Genomic DNA, 25,057 nt, shown 5'->3' with positions numbered 1-25,057 from the left:
TTTAATGTGCATTTCTCTGATGGCTAATGATGTTGTGGATCTTTTCATGTGCTTATTGATCATTTGTGTTTCTTCTTTGGAGAAATATTTATTCAAATCCTTTGTCCATTTTTAATTTTGTTGTCGTTTTATTGAGTTGTAGTTATTTATTTATGTTCACCCCTTATCAGATATGCAATTTTCAAATATTTTCTCCCATCCTGTAGGCTTTCTTGTTACTCTCTTGATAATGTCCTTTAATGCACAAAAGTTTTCCATTCTGATGAAGTCCAACTCCTACATTTTTTTGTTGTTGTTGTTGCTCATGCTTCCAAGTCTTGTCTAAGAATGCATGGCCAAAACCAAGGTCATAAGGAATTACCATGTAATTCACATAAAAACTCTTCTAAAAGTTTTATGGTTTTAGCCCTTAGGTCACTGATCTATTGTGAGATAATTTTTGTACATGGTGTGAGGTGTGGGGTCCAATGTCATTCTTTTCCACGCAGAAATCCAGTTACCCAGCACCATCTGTTGAAGAGACTTTTCTTTCCTCCTTAACATCTTTGTTAAAAATCAATTGGCCATAGGTGTATGCATTAAATAACTCTTTTGTGTTATAAAGGGAATAGAAAAACAGAAAAGGTAGCGATAGCAGGTTTGTTACTGATGGAAATAATCTAGAAGAGAGGGGAAAACAGTGATGCAGTGATGCTTGTCTTAGTAGGCAAGAGATAACAGCATCTAAAATAAAGTGGAAGGACTGGCCCAGGGGGATAGAGTCCACCTACAAGAACTGGCAGGAAGGTCGAGAAGCTCACTGCAGATGATACTAGGTAGGTAGATACAGTTGTGGTAACTTATGGAAACAAATCCATCTATTCAACAAATACTTATTAGTCACCTATTACTGTGCCAGACATTGCTCTAGGGATACAATGATGAATCAAAACACACAGATTGCTATATTCACAGACCTATCAAATCTAGGGATAAGACAGAAACATCAAGTACAAAGGACACATATTAACCTTGAGGATCTGAAACTGGAACTGGAATGCAGGTGTTGAGATCAAATTCATGTTTTAAATTGTTGCCCAGAGGCCACTTAGCTGTTGGAGGAGACCCGAATGCTGATATTATCCCCCAGGAATAATCTTGGTCAGTACGCAGTATTAATGTAACATTGCTATCAATGAGTAAAGTCAACAACATATCAAATACTACACATGAAATTGAAGGTAACTCTGTCTTCTGTAAACTATTACAATAAAGTAATGGATTAAATAATGGGATTTAAATATTCTGATAGTGTTTCCACTCACAAAGTGATCCATAATTAACTCTTGTTTAATATTAGTCTATTTTAGAATTAGTCCTAATAATAAACCCAAAGTAGAAAGTCCAATAAAATTGTATGAAATATCACTAGTAGCCTTTTATGAACTTTATCCCCTTGAAAAATTCATATAAGATCTTTAATACAGTTAAAATCTAGTGAACACTTAGAGAAATTATAGAAGGAAATGAATATAAGGATTGTCATTATCAGTGGACTTAAGACGGTAATACCTGCCTCATACTTCATCCTAGCATTTTTGTACTCCAAAGGTTCTAGTTGAGAAAACATGTCACCATCACAGTGGTAACGACTGAATGGGCTATTTCATCTGAATCTAATTCAGCCTCAAAATCTGCTCGTACCTATCAGTCAGAAGCCACTTTTACCTATCCCTAAATTCTTAGAAGAATCCTAGAACATGATAGAGATTCTAAAGAGCCACTGAAGTCTCTTTATATGCTCAGTAGTATCCTGGAGATACTATTTCTGAACTCCTTTGAGCAGATCAGGTCAGAAATATCCAAGTCTTCAAGGGGACAGGCAATAAACCTGGCAATAAAGACAAATGGCCTCTATTCAAGGTTCTCTCTCAAACTCCAGCAAGCAACAAGGAAAAGAGGCCAATTCCTGGTTAAAATAGTTGACCATGGTAACTTCTTTTAGTATAATGAACTGTTCTTGTGGCTTAAGGTCTTATCTGGGTATCTTATCAAATAAATTCATAAGGTTATATGTTGCAAAAGATGAGAAAACTTTGTAGAATGTCAGAATCACTGCAACAAATGTGACTATTGACATTTGACATCCACAATTTGTGAATGATACGTAACATTTTGCAAATTTTCATAATAGTGTTTAAAATAAAAGAAACCTTATAACTGTTACTTTACTTTCAGGGCTCTTACTTTTTGGCAAGTGTTTCATTGGAGGTTTCACTGGAAAATAAACATTTTCATGACAAAGTTCTATGTGGCTTCAATCAAAGCTAATTTCCCATCTCTTAGATTGTACTTTGAAATTGCCAATTTTAAGCCTGAATTATTCAACACTCTTACAGTCAGTATGAGAAATAAACAACTCCAGCTTCCAAATAAAAGGATTTCAATAGAAAATCTTTTTATAAATTGTAATGGAAATCTAAAAATTCACCATATTTCAGTCTCAAGGAACTGTCCGGAAAAAATACGTATATATAGAAGAATGAGTTTGTTCCTCATTATAAAAGCAAACTCCTGGAGTAGAAATATGTAATTCAATCGATTATGCCTACAGCATAAGGAAATAACCTGAGGAGTATGTGTGGTGGGAAAGAGAAAACAAACAAGACAGTTTCTCTCATGAAGCTTACAATCTAGTAAAAATGTATGATTCTAAACTGATATAAGCACAAAAGGATAACTATTTTTAAAAATGTTTAAAAGTTTAAAAGTTAAAAGTTTAAAAGTAAAAAAGTTTAAAAGTTTCAACACAATTCTCTCCCCCAAATCTTTCTGACATTTGTTGTATCTCTAAGAAGGAATATATGTCTTTTAATATGCTTTACACAAGTATTTTTTTAACGGGTATATACACTTCTCTGACAAATAAACCAAAGCCAAATGAAAATAAGATTTCCGGGGCACCTGGGTGGCTCAGTCAGTTAAGCGTCTTGACTTCAGCTCAGGTCATGATCTCGCGGTTCATGAGTTCGAGACCCACGTCAGGCCCTGTGCTGACAACACAAAGCCTGGAGCATGCTTCACATTCTGTGTCTCCCTTTCTTTCTCTGCCGTCCCCTACTCGTGCTCGCTCTCTCTCAAAAATAAACATTAAAAAAATTTACAAAAAAAAAAAAAAAAAGAAAATAAGATAACAATCCTGTCAAATCTTAAATAAAATGACGTAATTTTAAGCTTCTAGTCACCAGTTCTAAAACATTCAGAGTTATTCTGCTTGATGTAGGGGTGAAAGCTATCTGCTGCTGTAGGGACAGAGTGGCATGGAGGAGGGAGGGATGAGGATCTATACAATATTATCTAAAGAGCCCAAAGATAGTCTGACAAATCTATTTAACCATACCACTTTCCTTATATCCATGGCACATCTTTTTTTTTAAGATATAGATTTTAGTTTCTTAAGTGAAATATCCATTAACCAGAAATATTGTCAGCCTAAGCTATAAAAGTTTCACGCACAGAAATTGACAAAATATATCAATACAGAGCAAAAACATCCAATTTAAATATTTTAGGCATTTTTATTTAATAAATAACTTCAGTAAACAGCATGTAAAAAGTGAACTGTTAAAATTAAAAGGCACTTAACACAAGAACGTGAATCGCATGAAACAACACGGGCAAATGGTGAGAAGGAACTATACAGTGGTCTGTTACAGCGCTGAAAGTAAGACGTGCGTAAGTGATAGCTGTTGCGAAAGTCACAGGACAACTTCACATGTTCATTAAAAAGGCAAATTTACAGCTGGAACATCAAAGAAAAAGTATTGGTTAAAAAAAAAAAAAAAAAGTCTTACCCCAAATTGCAAACAAATACATTAAATGATTAGAAGAGGTGATAAAAAAGCACCAGGCTTTAAACAAAATAAAACGAATAAATTCACCCAAAGGTCCTCAATTCGGCAATTATGTAAAGTAAGGCCTTTATGTAAATAATGCTAAATTAAGGACTTTTCTGCAGAAAATTTCCCGATACTTTTATCCAAGGCTTGATTTTCTAAAGAGAAGGCGTAAGAGTTACCAAGATTAAGTAACTCTTAAAATGGCACACAGGTTTTAAAGCTATGTTTTCCCTTCCTAATTGTGACTTTTTCCAATGGCCTCTGTAGATCAAATATTCCAAAAGTATTTTACATCAGTAATTCCCAACATACTCACATGTCATCCAGTCTTGTCTAATAGGCAAATAGCAAAATTACAAATTTAAAACAATTCTAGTTAAGTAGGATATTTACTTTGGATTCTGTATAACTAAAACCTGACATGTCTGTAAAGCTAGAAATCAATTTTAATACTTGATTAACAGAAACTCTCATCATACTCATTACTTTACTCTCTTTCAATCGCTCTAGAAATATCATTTCATCCAGTAAGAGCCTGATTTCAATAGTCCAGGAGGAAAAGGTCGAAAAGGCACAATGTGACCTTAGCTGACAAGGATAGCCATCCTGTCTCAAATTTTTTGTCAGTCCCTGGCATTATTACATTATTTTCAAAATAATAAAAAAAAATTTAAATTATACATATTGTACATTTTCAAAACCTGCACATGAGAAAAACCATGGTGACACTGCCCTAGCTCTACCTTACTGTGACTATGAAAACTACGACTTTGCATTCAGTGCTGTGAAATTTGCATGGGTAGTGCTCATTTTCCCTCATATTTTGGATTGACAACAGTTGTCACGGCACTCTTATAAATAGGATTTTCACCCTAAAAAAAAAAAAAAAAGAAAAATTATCACTCTACTAAAATCATGCAATATTATTTTATAAGACAATGTTGAAAGTTATGGTCATTTTCAGAAGTCGTTCATATTACACTCCACTTTTTAAAAGGACATTAATAAAAAGTTTACACAAAAATGAAACATGAAATCTTTGCTCTCTACAAATTGAAAGGTGACCCTGTAAATTTGGCATGATTTCATTCCTGAGTCCTTCCTACACAGGGACTGATTTCAGAATGTCCTCCAGAGCAGAGAATGTGCTGTTACGGCTTCTCTCCTTTAAACTAGTTTTGAATGCCCTTAAAGAAGTAGTAACTCTTTTGTCATTAACTCTCTGATTCTTAACCCTTTATTGTGGTGAAGGTTCTTGATAATTACTAGGAATCCCTGGCTGTCAACCCTGTGAGAGAAGTGTTCTCCAGAGGTTCTTCCACCACAGAAGTTATTGACATGGAGAGTTGTGGGATAAGGTTGTCGTACTGTCACTGAGGGTACTGTGCCTCCACAAGGCACTGTGCTGCCAAATCTACTTAGAATGTTAACAAAAATAGGGGTGCCTGGGTGGCTCAGTCGATTAAGCGTCTGACTTCAGCTCAGGTCACCATCTCGCGGTCCGTGAGTTCGAGCCCCGCGTCGGGCTCTGGGCTGATGGCCCAGAGCCTGGAGCCTGCTTCCGATTCTGTGTCTCCCTCTCTCTCTGCCCCTCCCCCGTTCATGCTCTGTCTCTCTCTCTCTGTCTCAAAAATAAACGTTAAAAAAAAATTAAAAAAAAAAAAAAGAATGTTAACAAAAATAATTACCATTCTCCATTATTTTTTAGTATCATATTGATGAAGTGTTTCATTTTTATTGCAATACTAAATTTTAGTAAAGAGTACTGAAATCAAGCCCAGCAAATGACTCCAAGCCACAAACCCAAGAATTCTTTCAAGATCCAAAAATAGCCTGAGATTGATGTTTTAAGCAGACAAATAACATACAATTGCACACTACCAATTTCTTAAAAAATCTTATGCTAAGTGATACATTTAAATATCTACTATAACACTTTATTTCTCCTATCCTTATGAACTGAAAGTAGGCTTGAAAGCCAAGTAAGAAATACAGCCAAATAATCTATATCAGAGGAAATTTACAGTGAGCACAAATCAGTAAATGTTAAATTAAAACTTAAAATACTACATCTTTAGACAAAAATTAAGATTTTGAAAGCTGTTTGGTTTTATATTGTACTATAGAGAAATTTGTGGTGATTTTAAAAAATATTTATAGGAAGCATCTAAATAGTAATTTTTACGTTTAAATTTTATTTACACTTACTTCACTGCAGGTTATATTTGGATACGGCTTGTATTGCCACAATTTCTGCCCTCTAGGAGGGTACAGTTTGGTGGATGACAGACATGCAAATAAGTTAAGGCACTCTGATAGAGCACAAAATAGAATTATGTACTCAGTATGGGAACAGTATAAAAAAAGGAATGGACTTTGAGAAGATCAGGGGTATTTTCATAGAGAAATTGACTATAGATAAAATATTAAAAGATGAGTAGAAACGCATGCAAAGGGTCATGTGCAAAGTTAAGCCCTAGGGAAAAGAATGGCATATTTACATAGAAATATATATAGGGGCACCTGGGTGGCTCAGTCAGTTAAGTGTCTGACTTCAGCTCAGGTCATGATCTCACTCATCGTGGGTTCAAGCCCTGTGTCGGACTCTGTACTGACAGCTCAGAGCCTGGAGCCTACTTTGGATTCTGTATCTCCCTCTCCCTCAGCCTCCACCACCACCCACCCTCCACTCACGCTCTCTTTCTCTCTCAAAAATAAACATTTATACACACACACAAACACACACACAGTTTTGAAGTTTTTAAGGGTGCATGTGTGAGTGTATGTTTTGAGGTATGAGCAAGGGAGGGGGACATAAGACAGAAGAAAGTGCCAAATCATAAAAGGTCCTGTATGCCATGCTAAAAAGACTAAATTTTATCCTGTAGATGGGAAATCACTGAGAAAAAGCTGAGCATGAAAAGGGTGGAGTGGTCCTGAAACACACCAAGTAAACTATTACGATTTCAGCTCAGCAGTTAGTCTGAATTCCAATTAAGACATGACAATATGTCCTAGCCCTGCCCTAACCCCACCCCATAGTATACAACTCTGTCATTTTAGAACTAGTCATTTCAGAACCATGGAGGAACTCAGGATCCCTCAGAGACATACATATAGGAGAAAAAAAAACCCATATCAATTTCTGATCTCTAGTCCAACTGAAACAAATATACAGACATTACAGGAGACATTTCATAAGAGACAGGAAACTGCATCCTAGCAACTACATTCTTAACAAGTTATACAGTACAAATAAGTTACACTCTTTATTTCCATCTTCCTCGTCAGCATAAGAGGCTAGAACCTGCATTCTTTCAAATATACTGAGAAAACAAATTACCATTTAAGTTTAAAACAATACATTAGATATATATTTAATACTTAAGAATTATAAGGGAAGTAAACACATACACACAACACCCTTACCCCCAGAAAACAAAACAAAAAACAAAAGAAGAAAAAAATACCCAAATTATTGACGAGTCCAAAGTATGTAAGGCAGAAACTTACCTTGGGAGAAGTTTGCCATTTCATATACACAAACATTTATATTCATTATTACATCCAAGCAAAATTTTAACATGCAAGGTTAGAGGTAAAGTTAAACTATCTGTGTCAGGCATCATTTTAAATGGAGGTAAACTAAAATAAATCAGATTAGTTTCCATTGTACAGAGTGCAACCCCACCCCTATCTCTAGGAAGAAAATCAAAGCATATTTAAATCAAGAGAACAGGGTTATATTCAGAAATGAAGTCCTCTGTACTCAGTAAAACATCATCTTTGTGCTTACTCTGGAATCACGGACAATGGTGGCTACAGAATCATCTCTATAATATAACACTTTAGATATACAACACACAACTGTCAGATTAGAAATCCACATTTTTAAAGATTTTTTTTTTTCAACGTTTTTTATTTATTTTTGGGACAGAGAGAGACAGAGCATGAATGGGGGAGGGGCAGAGAGAGAGGGAGACACAGAATCGGAAACAGGCTCCAGGCTCCGAGCCATCAGCCCAGAGCCTGACGCGGGGCTCGAACTCACGGACCGCGAGATCGTGACCTGGCTGAAGTCGGACGCTTAACCGACTGCGCCACCCAGGCGCCCCTAGAAATCCACATTTAAGTGTGCATAACAGCAGGGAAATTAGACAATTTTTTAATCTACCTTAAAATTATAAAGTTGATAAGTTGATTTTTTAAATGTATCTACATGATAGTCTTATGCAGTAAAATAACTACAGTGCCTGCTCATTACCCAAAATATGTTAATGACATAACTTACTGACTGGCAAACCCTGGTCTCATGTCAGAAAAGTGTTTTATGAGCCATAATTTGTTTTTTCATTTCTTGATGCTCATTCATTAATGTCTATTATTTATTTCTAGTTTAATTTTTGTGAGAAAACATCTCAGACTAACCTGTAGCTATTAACTTGCCTGGATTTCACTAATGAATAATAAAATTTTAACCAAACTCATGCTTCTCGAGTTATCCAAAAGGCTTTTATTTTGGCTGAGGTAGTAACATTTCAGCTAGAAATTAATTTAATGATATAAACATTAAGTTTCACTATTAATTATTGATCATTTCCTTCAAAGTACAATTAAATGTATAGTAAAGGTGTAAATTTCACCTTTCAATAGAATACATAGAAATTCATCTCATTTGAGAAGTAACCGTATGGAACTGCCAATGTTTGTTTCTGATGAAGAAAGAAAGAAAGAAAGAAAGAAAGAAAGAAAGAAAGAAAGAAAGAAAGAAAGAAAGAAAGAAAGAAAGAAAGAAAGAAAAGAAAAGAAAAGAAAAGAAAAGAAAAGAAAAAAGAAAGAAAGAAAGAAAGAAAGAAAGAAAGAAAGAAAGAAAGAAAGAAAGAAAGAAAGAAAGAAAAGAAAAGAAAAAAGAAAGAAAGAAAAGGAGGAGGAGGAGGAGGAGGAGGAGGGAAGGAAGGAAGGTAGGAAGGCAGGAAGGCACGAAGGCATGAAGGAAGGCAGGCCCTAGCAAGTCAGTTTCTTTCTAAAAATACTGTGGTAATTAATGTCCATCAACAGAAGAATGGATAAAGAAGATGTGGTATATATATACAATGGAGTATTACTCGGCAATCAAAAAGAATAAAATCTGGCTGTGTGCAACTATGTGGATGGAACTAGAAGGTATTATGCTAAGTGAAATTAGTCAGAGAAAGACAAATATCATATGACTTCACTCATATGTGGAATTTAAGATACAAAACAGATGAACATAAGGGAAGGGAGGCAAAAATAATATAAAAACAAGGAGGGGGACAAAACATAAGAGACTCTTAAATACAGAGAACAAATTGAGGGTTGCTGGAGGGGCTGTGGGTGGGAGGATATGCTAAATGGGTAAGGGGCAGTAAGGAAGATGCTTGATGGGATGAGCACTCAGTGTTATAGGGGATGAATCACTGGAATATACTCCTGAAGTTATTATTGTACTATACGCTAATTAACTTGGATGTAAATTAAAAAATTAAATAAATAAATAAACTACTCTGGTAAGGATTAGGTGAGGTGAGAAAATGAAAGATGCATCAAGTCTCAGACTAATTCAAAACCATAACAGCCTGCCCATATATGAGTGTAACTGTAATCTTCTGCCATCAAATTTAATTTTGCCATTGCCAAAGTCTTAACCTGCTCAGAAATAAAAGGAAAATCTGACAAGTAATGATTTCTATTATTGGGCCTTCCTACCTCTTAAAAATATTAAACATTCCTATATTTTAAGTACACTCCCACTAAATGAGAAAAACAGTAGTGTTGGTTTCTAGGTCATGAAGTGGTAACTCTATTACAATGTTTGTCCAATGCGGTAATACTACTCTAAGTTACTACAAATGTCAAAAAGCCTTAATTCTCTATAGAGAATGAGCTACCTCTTCTTAAGCACTAACAGTCCCCTGAAGACATGTGATTGCTGCCAGCATACTGCAGTGGGTAAGAAAACAGACTCTGGAGTCCAAACTGCCTGAGTCTACATCTGAGCTCTTCCACTCCCTAGTCAAATTACCTACTCCTTCTGTGCCTCAGTTTTCTAATATGTGAAATAAAAATAAAAGTTGTGGGGAAAGGAAAGAGGAATTCTAGATCACCAGCCAGGAAAATGTGTTCTTATCTTAACCTTTTCAATCAGCTTTAGGGACTTACATGATTATATTAAAATATGCTAAAAGCATTTCATGAAAATTCAGATATAAGGTAGAATCCGTCCACTAGTAAAAGACAATAAATTTGTCATTCAGGTAAAATAAACATTCACCAAATAGCTTATCCTAGCTTAGTGAAGAGTGATCGGCAAGCCTCATTACAGCTCTGAAATTTTCAACGAAGTTTTTATTGAAAACTGTAAATAGGACTTTCTCTTTAAAGTCTGTTATCTTTTTTTAAAAGTTCAATGTTAGATTTGAATATCAGAATCATTCAATAACCAGAAAAAAAAATAAATGTAAAAGATATTCTAGGTTTTTTTTATTTTTTAAGTTTATTTATTTGAGAGAGAGAGAGAGAGAGAGAGTGAAAGAGAGCACACACGGGGGAGGGACTCTGCACTGTTAACAGGGAAGCCCACTGTGGGGCTCAAACACACCAACCATGAGATCATGACCCGAGCTGAAATCAAGAATCGGACGCTTAACCAAATGAGCTACCCAGGCACCTAAGTCTTCTGTTTTTAATGGAATTTCAACTTAAATCAAGAACTAAAGAATCTCAAAATAGTTCTAGAAGCAGTAACAATGATACTGGAGTTGTATAATATATAAATGTTTCACCAAGTTACATTTATTTTTCTATTTTGCAATTTAGATTTCACTTTTCCCTATTTCACCCTAAAATCTGCATATAGTAATTTGTATATAAAGATAATACCATTTAAAACACAGGACTGTAGTGAAAATTAAAACTGACAGGCTGATATCATATACTGTAGTTCATCAGCCAAAACACCCAGACCCACACCATAGATATTATTAATAACACCCTATTAAAGATATGAAAAACTAGGGGCGCCTGGCTGGCTCAGTCAGTTAAGTTTCCGACTTTGGCTCAGGTCATGATCTTGTGGTTTGTGAGTTTGACCTCCACGTCAGGCTCTGTGCTGACAGCTCAGAGCCTGGAGTCTGCTTCAAAATTCTGTGTCTCCCTCTCTCTCTCTGCCCCTCCCCTGCTTGAGCTCTCTCTCTGTCTCTCAAAAATGAGTAAATGTTAAAAAAATAATTAAAAATATGAACTAAAAGGTCTAAACAGGGAAGTGAGTCAGTGCTGTTGAAGAGCTGGGATCTGACCCTAGGTCTGTCTGACCACAAAGCACATCCTCTTTTTTACTACAAACCAGTTGCTGCTTCTTTACCATAAAGCCTGTTTTAAAGCTCTTCTAAACACTCACTCTAAATTAACACACGCATACACACACAAAAGCCATGGTATGGCCATATAAATAAAGCCAGACTTAAAAAAAACAGCAGTTGTGATAAAGGACACACAGTGCAGGTAAAAGGGATAAAAGTTCACATGCAAACACAGAAAATGAAAGAAAATACGAACGGCAACTTAGAGACCAGCTTTACGTCCATAGTTTGGATTCTTGAAATTATTAATAGGACTCTTGTAAATCGGATTTTCTTGCTAAAGTAAAAGAAATAGTTTCTAATGATTTCTTCAGGAAAAAACTGACATGTATAGTGTTTAAACACTGTAAGAGAATTTTTACTATTTTTGCACTTCTGAATATCATGTTTTAAAAAAAAACCCAAGCCAACTGTAGTAAAATGCAAATGACTAAATTCATTTACAATTTAAAAATAGCGAAGACTGCCTTGTTGCATCAAAAGATAATACATGAAGGCCAACATTTGGCTAGTCTACCCTTGGACTTTGTATTTCAAAGCACATTAAATGCTATTACATTTCACTTTCAGCTTTTAAAAATTTTTACAAAGCAAATTTTATTGAGTTATAATTTGCAGAGAATTAAAAATACCCTTTTTAAGTAGAGAGTTGTATAAACATGCCCACAATCAAGATCCCAAGAAGATCCCTCAATGCTCTCCTCCCCCCACTCCAGCCTCTGAAAACCACAATTTCTGCCCCTATAGTTTTGCCTTTTCCAGAATGTCATATAAATGGTATCATACAATATGTAGTCTTTTGAGTATGGCTCCTTTTGACTTAAGGTTCTTTGTTGAATAAAACAAAAAAAAAAAAAACAAAAAAAGAGAGAGAGAGATGTTTTCCACTGAGTATCTTGCTATACGGACAATATTTAGAATTGTATTTTACATTAGAAGAAAAGGCAGAAGAGCAGATTCAAGATCAAAATTAAGGAAATAAAAACACTGACCACAGTATCCGAAGGATACTTTCTCATAATGTTTTATTTTAATGGGATATATTTAAGATGTCTTCTGTTTTTTGCTAAATGCATGTTCTCTGGATAGTGAACTTTTGGGGAAATAAAATATTTAAAGAGGACTTTAATAACTTTAGAGTTAACAGATGAGTCTTAGAAGTGTTACATTTACTCTGTGAACCATCTTGCTTTTTACATGTTTTTCAACTTACCGTGTCCCATTTGGCATTCATCTTTTCCTTTTCAAATTTGGCAAATTCCCTTCTGTCATGAATTATCATTAAAAGCTTCCAAATAAGCAGCAATGCAAGGCCAATAAGAACAATTCCAGCAACCACACCAGCTACAATTGGAATGATGTCTGGACCAGTGGGGCACTCTGTAAAGTCAAAGTTGAAAGGAAAGAATGAGCACACAAGGGATTGATATAAGCAAAGTAGGGCCCAAACTACAAAGTCCTGGTTAGTCTCTTAGCAAAACATATAGGAATAAAAACCCAAGATAAGTAAATGCATACTATCCAAAAGTATAAAAAAGAGACTAGAACTAACATGAGGATATATAACCAATAAACAAAAATCATATGTATTTCTATATATTATACAGAAGTTTGTTTCTACATATTGGAAACTGAAATTTAGAAAACAGTACCTTCTACAATAGCATCAAAAATCATTAAATACTTATGCATAAATCTAACAAAATATGTGCAAGATTCACATGCTAAAAATTACTAAACACTGATTAAAGAAACCAACGAAAACCTGAATAAATGGAGAGGTATTCCATGTTCATGGGTTGGAAGGCTCAATATTATTAAGATGTCAATTTTCCTCAAATTTGATCTATTTAAACTCAATGCATTACCAATCAAAATGCTGTCAAGATTTTTGTAGATATCAGCAAGTTAATTCAAAATGTATAAGGAAGGCAGAGAACTAGGCAAGTGTTTCAAAAACACTTTGGAAAAGATCAAAGTTGGACATTTTACATTATCAGATTTCAAGACTAGCTGTAAAGTGACCGTAATTGAGACAGTGTGGTATATTGGCTATAAAGGACAGATGCACAGAGTAATGGAACAGAATAAAGAGAAATAATTTTAGAAAGTATTAGAATTAGAAATAACATAAGATCACCTGATTTTCAGCAAAGGTAGAGAAAGGTCAGTCTTTTCCACAAATGGTGCTAGAACTCCAGGACATCCATATGCAAAAAACTGAACCTTATTCCATATTCTAAGAATAACTCAAAATGGGCTACGAACCTAAGTGGAAAACCAGAAACTACAAAACCTCTGGAATACAGGAGAAAAAGCTTTATGAAGCTGAGTTAGGCAAGAAATTCTAGATATAATAAAAGTAAAAGCAATATCCATAAAAGAAAAACCTGGTAAATTCTAGTTCATCAAAATTAAAGCTTCGATACTCTTTAAGAAAACACTGTTAAGGAGCGCCTGGGTGGCTCAGTCAGTTAAGCGTCCAACTCTTGATTTCAGCTCAGGTCATGCTCTCACGAATTTGAGCCCCGCATTGGGCCGCGTGCTCTCTCTCTCTCTTGCTCGCTCTCTCTCCCTCTCTGCCCCTTTCCCATTTGCATTCTCTCTTGCAAAATACCTAAATACGCTTAAAAGATGTATACTTTAAAAAACACTTAAAAAAGTGAAAAGATGTTGGTTAAGCATCCAACTCAGTCACGATCTTGCGGGTTCATGAGTTCAAGCCCCACGTAGGGCTCTATGCTGACAGCTCACAGCCTAGAGCCTGCTTCAGATTCTATGTCTCCCTCTCTCTCTGCCCCTCCCATGCCCATGCTCTGCCTGTCTCAAAACTAAACACTAAAAATAATAATAATTTTAAAAAAGGTGAAAAGACAAGGAAGCATAAACCAGGAAACAATATTTGCGAAACATGTTATCTGAAACAATAGAGACTTCAAAAAAACATTTTGGCTATTTCTTTAAAGTTAAATACATGCTTACCAGATGCCCCCTAAATGCATTCCTACTATATATTCAAAAGAAATGAAAATTTACATTCCCACAAAAATCTGTACACAAATGTAGAAAATTCAAAGAATATATAAAAAGGCGCCTAGAAAAAACAAAATAAAAAATGTTTCACCTTCTGAGAAGCTGAGCAAATTCATGCCTTATAATATCCTTTAACAAGTTATTTTTCCCAATGTCCAAGCCTAAATCAAGCTCAAACTTAAATATTATCAATAATGATATAACTCTTAGTGAGTATCTGTTTATTTTTTTTTATTTTTATTTTTTTTAATTTATTTTATTTTATTTTTTCAACGTTTTTTATTTATTTTTGGGACAGAGAGAGACAGAGCATGAACGGGGGAGGGGCAGAGAGAGAGGGAGACACAGAATCGGAAACAGGCTCCAGGCTCCGAGCCATCAGCCCAGAGCCTGACGCGGGGCTCGAACTCACGGACCGCGAGATCGTGACCTGGCTGAAGTCGGACGCTTAACCGACTGCGCCACCCAGGCGCCCCGTGAGTATCTGTTTAAATAATTGTCAGGCAGAATGCCAAGTGTTTTGTGTGTATTCACACATTTAATTTTCAAACTCTCCACTCATAAAACTCAAAATTTGTTTTCTCTTTTCCTTATTTCTTATACAGTCAATTAAATACTATTTTAAGCTTTGAGACTAAAAATGCCCTAACTTGAATGCTGGAGGCTGTTTCTGGGTGTCCGGGAAACTGCCAAGAGGCCTAAGTAGTAGTGAAAACAAGACATAAAAGAAAATGCAAAGAATTTTGAAATGATCAGATTTTTACCTGGAGTCTCTACAACATGAACAATGGCCTCATTGTTCCCATTCACTGAATACGTGAAATAAAACCAGCAATCATCAACATCTTTCTCTTTACAATGGGACAGGGGATCGACCTGGCCTGGCTGTGGTAATTTGTCTCGATTTTCAACCTTGGTAATGTTGAAATGTGAACATTCCTGTGCGCATGTGTCTTTCTTTTCTCCTTTATTGAAGGCTCTGCACTGAACACATTCTCTGTTAAAACACAAATTATATTAAAAATTTATTTAAAAATTAAATATTTGCTTAAAGATTATTTCGTGTGAATAAATGGGAGAGGCATGACACTTCTAGATGGGAAAACTAAACGTAAAGATGCAGTTTCCCAAGTGAAATTATAGATTTAGTACAGTTCAAACTAAAATCCAAAAAGAAAAAGAAAACAGTAGTAAAATAAAACTAGCCCTATCAAACATAAATATAAAACACAAAATCAAAAGAACTTAAACAACGTGTTGTTGGTACAATAGTTCTTCAGAAGGCAAAAACCTTCAATTTTGCTTAGTTTAGTGAAAAGATAATAATTAAACAGCTATAACACTAATTTAACAAAGGTTACTATGTGGATTCAATTATACAGCAAATTCAGACCAAAATAATGGTACCAACTATTTTCATATGACACACATTATCATATGACAAACACTCCCTAATGAGAAAGAATTTCAAAGATTTAGAGTGGGCTACAGTGTCAGATATTTACACTGTAACTTATTATCAGTACTGTTCTGGTTGTAGAGAGAAAACCTAGTTAGGCCAACAGACAGTATCAACTTCTTCAAGCAACTAGGAAATACTTACTTATGCTCAGCACAGACACCAAGGCAGGTCTGACACATCTCACAAGTTGGCCCTTGAAACTTCGGATCTGTACACTTACAGGCGCCACACTCACAGATGCCCCTGCCATTGCAGATCTGTCCATTTGTGGCCATGCATGAAGTAGTATCCAAAGAACAGTCACAGGCGCTGCCGGTGTAGTTGGGATTGCATTCACATACACGACACTTGCAAACGCCATTTCCTGTGATTAAAAATATCGTTTGTCATAACAATGGCCAAAATATAAAATTGCAGCACTGACTTAATAGTAAAAATTAGCAGTAATGTGGAAGAAAATGTAGCTAAAGATGGACAGACCCCTCAATGCTGTCCTTTTCTACTTATTCATCAAGCAAATTCTTAGACGTTTCTTACTGCATTAGATAGGATCACATTTCATGACCATTCTTAGACCCTTTCTCACCTCCACAAATTAAGCCATTGGATCTATCACAGTTGAAATTATCACATTCGCAGAATTTGCCAGAATAAATTTCATTTGTATTATCCCTCTTCCTACAAACACACTGTCCACAGACACACTCTCCATTGTTACTACAGATTTCTGAACTGTTTTCTTTCCTGCAGTAAGCATCCATATCTTCACTGTTAACTTCATCTGTGCTACATTCACAATGTCTACCAACACGTCCCTCGTTGCACCTAAAGAAAAGAATCCAAAATTTCAATCACATAAAAATAACAAGTCATACTGTGAGAAAGAATGGGAGAGGAAATAAGACTATGAACAGTATCTTCAAACTACAATTCTATTACATGGGAGTGTTCATGCCACACGTCACAGATGTGTACAAAAGTGTACCTATATGCGCATACACACATGGGTGCACCAGTCAAGTTCATATGGAATATATGCAAAGGCATGGGAAAAAACCTGTCTTCAGAAAAATAACCATTTTGATCAAGATGAAAATATAATCTAGCATTGAAAAGGTAAACAAAACATTTGGAAACACAGGATCAACTTACTTTAAAAGAGTGTAACAGTTGTATTCAAATGATATGCTATTACATTTGGTAGTATAGGTGAAGTAACTCTAAATTTAAAGCAATGGTCCAATTGTTAATCTAAAAAAGTACAATAAGGGGTGCCAGGCTGGCTCAGTCCAAAGAACATGCCAATTCTGGATCTCAGGGTCAAGTTCAAGTCCCATGGTGGGTGTAGAGATTACTTAAATAAATATTTTTTAAAAAGTACCAGAAACACACCCCAAAAAGATCATGGAAGGTGAAGAAAAACATATTGAACATATCATTTAAAAATATCATTTAAAAATAAAACAAATCTACATGACTCAATCAGGATATGTGCAACATAAAAAATTAAAATATAACATTTTAAGTATTACTTAGACAACTAATAACTGATGGTGAAATACAGTATTTTTCACAATTGAAAACTCTTCAAAGCCAAGTCATTTGGGGCTGACATTTAGATCAAAATACTCTCTCCTTCCTCCTATCCTTTAAGGAGACAGCTGTATTCAGAGTATACTCAATTTTAATTTTTAGATAAGAGGTAAATATCATAGTCTAAAAAAAAATTTTAAATAATTTGATTAAAGTTTTGTTAGTAATAGATCTATGTTCATAAAATAGTGTTCTTTGCAAATATATTTTTTAAAAAATTATTCCAACAATGCAGAGGTACATGCACAAGGTGAACACCCTTTACTGCTTCCTAGTTCCATTTCCTAGATAAAACCACCATTGTTAAGTTTGATATATTTTCCTAAAACATTTTTCTGTAAACATATTTTATCTGAGCTTATTTAGCTCTAGAAAATACAGGCTGCTATGCTATTATATGAGGGAAAAACCCAAAGGCTACCTTAACAATTTGTTAAATATATGTCTTAGATGGCTATAAAACCTTTTATTTCAAAGAGCAGTCTTCTTAAGGAAAAAAAGGGGGGCTGGCAACGAAGAACTTTCTAGAAATATCACACACAAGATTGTCAAATTGGTAATGTGATGAGCAACAGTGGTTGGAACAAAGAATTTATTTCCTCCATATAGAGATTTTTCTCCTCGAGGTCTCAAAGCAGCCTGTCTATAACTTTCTAAACCTAGATCTTTCTCTGTCACTCTCCAACAACCTCAGCTCACCTGCAAGCTCCACACTCGAACGTTCCATTTCCTTCATGACACTTTGGACTGCTAGGGATGCCTTCATTTTGGCACTCACATTCACAGATGAACTGAAGAATAATTTCCACTTCTTCAGTAAAGCCCAGAGGCTTAATTTTAATGATTTCAGAATTCTTATTTGGACATTTATTTGAAGTTATGCTAATTTCAAATTGAACCTTGAAGAGAAAAAAACAATTAAATTAACAACAAAGCAATCTGAATCTGCTAAAAAGTATTTCAAAAAGCTACTAATTTCTTTCACTGTTTCTCAAATTATAAACTGTTTCTCAAATCTATAACTAGATTATAAACAAGCAATTTTTTCTTTCCTTCAGAAAATGCTTATACAACATACCTCATCTCCAATGGAAATATTGGAACATTTTCTTCCATTTTCCCCTGTTCCATTCACCCCATTCTTGCAGTAAGATTTGTAGTTTATTGTTACTCCTTCTGGCAATTTGCTGTTTTCCAAAATCACTTCTGAGGAAAGGGACTAAAAGAAACACTAATCACACACAGGAAAGGCAAACAAAATAAAGTACAATGATTGCATAAAACCAATGGGCAAAATGAACTATTAAGAAAATAGTATCATTTAAATAAAAGGCTTGGAGCCAAATTCTGAGTGACTAGAAAACACAGACCCCAAAGAAACAGGCTCTAATTAAAAATTTTCAAAATAATGTACATGATTAAAAAGTAAGAGTACTGGGGCATCCAGGTAGCTCAGTCGGTTAAGCATCCAACCCCTGATTTCGGGTTGGGTCATGATCTCACGGTTCATGAGTTCAAGCCCTGCATCAGGCTTTGCACTGACAATGTGGAGCCTGCTTGGGATTCTCTCTCTCTCCCCCTTCCCTGCTTGCACTCTCTCTCTCTCTCTCTCTCTCTCAAAATAAATAAACTAAAAATATATAATAAGATTATTTGTGCTTTAATTATTGATGATCATACAGTGCAGAAAAGGCCTAATATAAATTATGAAAAGTCCTAAGACCTCAGAACAAACATTTTCTGTCCCCATTTGGCAATATGGCTCTTCTCTGGTCCTACCACTTCCAGCCAACTAGGGACTAAGGTAAACAACTGACTATACACAGTCTGGGAACACATATGCTTAAGAGCCATTTTAGACCAGGCCAAAAAAACCAAACAAACAAAAAACAAAAAAAACACCAGCAAACTCAAAACCCCAAGTACGAGGAATTCAAGCCAATGTTTTTGTTTTTTTTTTTTTCAGAATATCAGAATGCTCAGGACAAAGAGAAGACTCAGTGGCAAGCTGTCACATGCCTACATGCCTGTGACTAAGGAAAATATTAAAATATTCTGTTGGGTGGAGAACTATGGGGAAGACATGAACCAAATGGAATCCTGAAAATCTTTGTAATACAAAACCCGTCTCTTTGCGTAGGGTCTTTCCAAAACATTTTAGGAAACCCTAACATGAGGTAAAAAGTATCTTAAATTCAACCTGTTAAAAGGTTGAGGGTGGACACACATTGATTACCATAATGTTAGAAATGTCTCCTGACTACTTAAAATGATTATTCATCAATGCTTAAGCATCAGAATTAGCTGTACACAATTCAACTTCATGTGTGGGGAAAAAAAATCTTATAAATCTTTTTAAAACAGTTAAAGCATATATATATATATATATATATATATATATATATATATATATATCTACATATATATGTATGTAGATATTTTATGGTACATATATATATGAGTGTCTGTGTATCCCTTGAGAATAGAAAACTGCGTCTCTGAATACATGGCAAGAGAAGAACTGGCAAAAAACTTTTCCAGAATAATTCATCACAACCAATCTACAAAGGATTGAGAAAGGGGAAGAGAAGACTGAAGTAATCCTGTAAATCTAAATGTAAGTTATGTTCCACTTGTTTTCCGACAAGGAAACCTATTTAGTGACATTGAATATTTAGAATCTTCTCCACATGTCTTCATCATATTTTTGCTTTGTTGAGGCTATGTAAATAATTATGCTTTAGCAAGAGAATATAAAACGTTTTCTTCCAGATACACAGAATGTTAGTTTTGTGTTGTCCTCTGGGCTTGCTAAACTGCATATGAAGAGAGTTTTACTTTCTTTGAGCAAAGTATTCTCAACAGGGTATTGTCTAAAACAGTTTATTTAATATGTACTTACATTGTATGCATCAATAATCAACTGAATTACATTGCTGGAATTTGCAGATAAAGTTCCTACTGCTGACTTAGGGATCAAATTTTTCAGTTCCTGAAATTAAAAGATAAAACACATGAGATACAAATACTATTCATTCAACCAATCAGCATCTACTGAATATACAATATTTATTTTTAATGAGTTCCCTATCCATTTCCTAAATAACATAAGGGGTCAGACCAGAAAAAACAACTCATTTTATATGTGATTAAAACTTAATAAAAACCACTTATGTAAAATCCAGCCAGTCTGGCTAGTGACACTTTCCCACATTTCAATTCAGACATATGATTTTGCCTCTAATGACTAAACATAAAGGGTCTAGAAACTGGTTCTTCTTTTTAACCCATATATGCATAGATAGATAGATAGATAGATAGATAGTTACCTTGTAAACGGGCTGAAATTCTTCAGTAACTGCAAAAATTGTCTGAATGTTATTTTCACTTAGTTTCTGGACAAGGTGAGCAATAGAAGGATAATCCTAAGAAATTAATAAAATTTGTAAGTAATTACATCCAATGTATTCCAGTTTTCCAATACTTTTTGAAAGTAATAATGATCTGCATATATAACTGGATTACTTACACAAGACTGCTTGAAATAACACAAACAACTGCAGACATGGGAGATGTGTGCACATGGGCTTCTAATTTTCTATCTTTATGTATGTAAAAACTTCAATAAAAAGATTTTGAAAAGCAAGGCCTATGTGTATTAAATGTTAGAACAATTAAATTGAAGAATTGTCAATAATTAAAGGCTGTATCATAAATCACTTAAGAAAAAGACCAAATTTTGCCAGGGTTTAGATTTCTTCTAGAACTTGAATAATTTGACAATCTTTGTTTTCAGTAAAAATAGAGTGCCTACTTTCAAAAATCTTATAGAAATAAGATGAGGAGTATATTACTATACAAATTATTTGCTTAGGAATAATATCAACTTTGCTACCAAATGATATGAGCAAGTGAGAAAAGCCACAGCGACAGGTTGAGGCATGGAAAAAAAAAAATAGTGTTCAAGCAGCTCCTTTCACAGGTGGAGGCCCTTGGCTCAGCAGCAGGAAGCAAGCACAAAGCCACATCTTCAGAACAGCAACACTAGCTTCCTTGCACATTAGGTTAGAGCCCACACTTACCAAAATAACAAACCCCCAAACCTAGTAAAACCTACAAGCTTAATCACCCACAATACTCTTAGTATTAAACACTAAAATTCCACATGAGTTCATTCAATGTATAAGGAATTCAGCACTTACATAATAATGGCTCATTGTGTACACATCATTTTCCAGGTGACACTGTCCATCATTGGGTAAAACAATGCCACCAAGTTTCCCATCTCCAGCAAAGTGAAACCCAGCATCCGTGGAAAACACCAGCAGCCGTGTAACATTCCTCCAGCCAATCAATGACTTGAAAAGAAAATGATTTCAATTTAAAAATACTATCCACGATCACTGCAAATAAATCTTTAACCCTCATATAGGCTGCCATTGTACTTTTAACCTAATTCTGTATCTTTTTAGCTTCTTTTTTTTGCAGTGCTAATACTCTCGCCAATAAATGCACAGAGCCCACGCATTAAGGCTCCTCCACCCCATTGGAAAACTATGTCTTGCCTGGTTGCCCATTTCTCTCAGCTAGTTTTTGAAAACTATCTTTGGGGCGTCTGGATGGCTCAGTCAGTTAAGCATCTGACTCTTGATTTTGGCTCAGGTCATGATCTCACAGTTCGTGGGATCAAGCCCTGCATCGGGCTCTGTACTGACAGTGTGGAGCCTACTTGGGATTCTCTCTCTTTGCCCCTCCCCAACTTGTGCATGCTCTCTCAAAATAAATAAATATTTAAAAAATAATAAAAATAAAAAACTGTATCTTTTAAAATCAACGTCTCCCTTCCCCACTAGAAGGTAGGCTAACTCTATGGTGGGTGGGGGGGGGTGCGCAGGGAGCACATCTGCTTCTCCAGTAGCAAGCACAGGGCCCAGCACACAGTAGGTACCTAATGAATATTTGCTGGGGAAACAGAAATGTCTCAGCCCATTCCGTCCTTTACCTACTGCTGCTGCCTTGTTCTCATCCATCCTTCCATCCTTGCTCCCACCTTCTACAGTATATGCCTCCTTTATCAGCCCTCTGTATTAGGCCTTCCTTTTTTTAACTACAGAAGAAATCATCTTCTCCAAACACCTGCCCTACCTAATTCCATCCAGTCTACCTCATAAGTACTATTTGTTCATTTATTTTATTCTCTTCTTTATTCAACAAAGAATTTAAAGTAGCAATAAAGGGGCACCTGGCTGGCTCAGCCTGTGGAGTGTACAACTCTTGATCTCAGGGTTGTAAGTTCGAGCCCCATGCGGAGTGTAGAGATTACTTAAAAAATAAAATTTAAAAAAAGTAGCAATGAAATCCTCTTCTATGGTAAATTTGTAATTACATTTGCCTAAATTTACTCAATACATCTTGTATATATCCTCATAAAGCTGTAAATTCCTTGAAGATATGAATTCAGTTTACTAATGCTGGCAATCCAAGTGTCTCTTGCATCTAGGGAAGTAGGTGGAACAGTTACTCTCAGTCAGCATGATAACCATGGAAAGACAGTAGAGGCCATGGATGCTATGGCTTGCTCTAATCCCACAGGCTGAGGCACAGCTGGAGGCAGCCCAAAGAATGTTCTCTTCACAGGGAGCTGCCAACAGGATCACAAATAAATGTGACAAAGGGTGGCAGGCTAGGCACTACCTGGAATATTAATCTTTCTTCCCCTTTAAAAGCCGAGACTAGGGGCGCCTGGGTGGCTCAGTCGGTTAAGCGGCCGACTTTGGCTCAGGTCATGATCTCGCGGTCCGTGAGTTCGAGCCCCGCGACGGGCTCTGGGCTGACAGCTCGGAGCCTGGAGCCTGTTTCGGATTCTGTGTCTCCCTCTCTCTGACCCTCCCCTGTTCATGCTCTGTCTCTCCCTGTCTCAAAAATGAATAAAACGTTTAAAAAAATAAATAAATAAATAAAAGCCGAGACTATCTTTAAATTACAACTGTCCCAGGGAGAAATCAAAAGTAACAACAATATAGTACTTAATATTTGCTGAGTGCTTACTGCCACTTTATATGGATTACTGTATTTGTATTTCCTAACAGTCCTATCAGGTATATCTACTATTGTCCCTTCATACTGAGAAGGATACAGTCCTCGAGTGTGGCTAAGTAAATTGTCTAGCATCAGTAGCCATGGGAAAATGTGAAACCACGTTCTAACAGTCTATTCTCTTAAACACTATACCATACTGCTACACCATATCATTATCTTGGATATCTTGGATATAAGATATAGCACCTTAGCAAAAACTGGTTGAAAACCATTAGGAAGCTTCAGGAATCAAGGAACAGGGAACATATGAGTGTTCTAGGGAACAGGGTACCATAAGGAAAAAAAAGAGGAAAAATGAGACAGAAGTAGGTCTTAAGACAAATCTTATTTAATACCTCACAATGCTTACTGGTTTCAGCTTCAGCCATGTCATGAAAATGTCATCTCAAAATCTTCAGCTGCTAAATGGGTCATAGAATTCTATCACTAGTCTAATGGAGATGAGCTTACTAAAAACCTTACAATTAAAATTATTAATAAGGGCGCCTGGGTGGCTCAGTCAGTTAAACGTCCTATTCACTCTTGATTTTGGCTCACAGGATCTCACAGTTGTGGGATTGAACCCCACAGTGGGTTCCAGCTGAGCATGGGAACTGCTTAAGATTCTCTCTGTCTCCCCCCATCATGTGTTCTCTGTCTCAAAAATAAATTTAAAAAATAAATACAATTAGTAATATTGTAGGCTTCTCAAAATATATATGTTCATATAGATTACAAAGCAGAATTTAAAAAGTTCTTTTTGAATTACTAAGACACAGGAAGACATCTTTCAAAGACAATGAGAAGAAAACTGATCAAAGGAAAATGGTATCGGAGATACAATTCCATTTGAGCTCTTTTAATTCTCCTGGTGATACCTTGGACAAGATCAATTCCATCTCTGGCACAAGCCAGAAAGTCAGGACACCTGTGCCTCTTCTAAACACCTAGAATGCTAGCCAAGCATAGCTAAACTGCCCCACTGTTTCAAATGGTGAGCATTCTGGCTTTTAAAATCCCGTATAAAAGAAGTAATTGCCTGGTTGAAATAAGGACGTAATGATTAAATATGCTTTTACAAAACACTTGTGTAGCTGGAGGGAATTTAAGGGATCCAATTCTGTACTTCTCTGGGATAATGAAGGATGATTTGGTAAGTAGGTAATGTTTCTGTACTGAGAGTAAAATCACACCTAAAATTCATACAATAGCCCTTTGTAGGAATGAATGCACTTACTCCGCAAACTGCAACTTGCATGATTGCATCGAAGCCACCTTCTGGAGAATCCAAATTTCCAGATATGCGCTGTTTACCAACAAGTTCATTAAATACTTCCCCTTTATCAGTAAGACTGAGCACATTTTTGTAGCTAAATGGGCTGGTGCAGTTTTGTTCACTTGTGCAAGGGTTCCTGAGCTTGGCTGGCGTTGTACTAATGTAAGGCATCACGGTCTTCTCCACAAATGAGCCAAATCCTGTGAAGGAAAAATGCATGTAGAGAGAAGGATAGATGGATGGACAGACATGAACTTGCATTAAAAAGAATAAAGTATGTTACCACATAGAAGTCAACCTTTTTCTTTAATGAGAAATAAGATTTTAATAATAAAGTTTGGAAAGGAGATCATTCTAA

At 35.6% G+C, this 25,057-nt stretch overlaps 1 protein-coding gene across 3 annotated transcripts in view; it reads right to left on the bottom strand.

Moving 5' to 3' along the window:
* Positions 1-3,537: 3,537 nt before the first annotated feature.
* Positions 3,538-25,057, bottom strand: part of ITGB1 (integrin subunit beta 1) — a 47,934-nt gene continuing 26,414 nt past the window's right edge. For 2 of the 3 annotated variants that reach the window (XM_058681524.1, XM_058681526.1), the window contains exons 6-17: positions 24,661-24,899; positions 21,548-21,703; positions 20,675-20,770; positions 20,248-20,337; positions 18,424-18,564; positions 18,045-18,244; positions 16,339-16,577; positions 15,894-16,116; positions 15,055-15,287; positions 12,471-12,637; positions 11,454-11,534; positions 3,538-4,750 (exon numbers count right to left, since the gene is read on the bottom strand). In XM_058681524.1, the coding sequence (XP_058537507.1) occupies positions 11,460-11,534; positions 12,471-12,637; positions 15,055-15,287; positions 15,894-16,116; positions 16,339-16,577; positions 18,045-18,244; positions 18,424-18,564; positions 20,248-20,337; positions 20,675-20,770; positions 21,548-21,703; positions 24,661-24,899 (1,859 nt within the window). In that variant the 3' untranslated portion in view covers positions 3,538-4,750; positions 11,454-11,459. The remainder of the gene's footprint in view (positions 4,751-11,453; positions 11,535-12,470; positions 12,638-15,054; positions 15,288-15,893; positions 16,117-16,338; positions 16,578-18,044; positions 18,245-18,423; positions 18,565-20,247; positions 20,338-20,674; positions 20,771-21,547; positions 21,704-24,660; positions 24,900-25,057) is intronic. The other variant, XM_058681525.1, reaches the window with a different exon arrangement.

The sequence above is a fragment of the Neofelis nebulosa genome, chromosome 8 (genome assembly GCF_028018385.1).
Source record: "Neofelis nebulosa isolate mNeoNeb1 chromosome 8, mNeoNeb1.pri, whole genome shotgun sequence".
Taxonomy (NCBI): Eukaryota; Metazoa; Chordata; class Mammalia; order Carnivora; family Felidae; genus Neofelis; species Neofelis nebulosa.
This window is presented reverse-complemented; position numbering and strand designations above follow the sequence as displayed.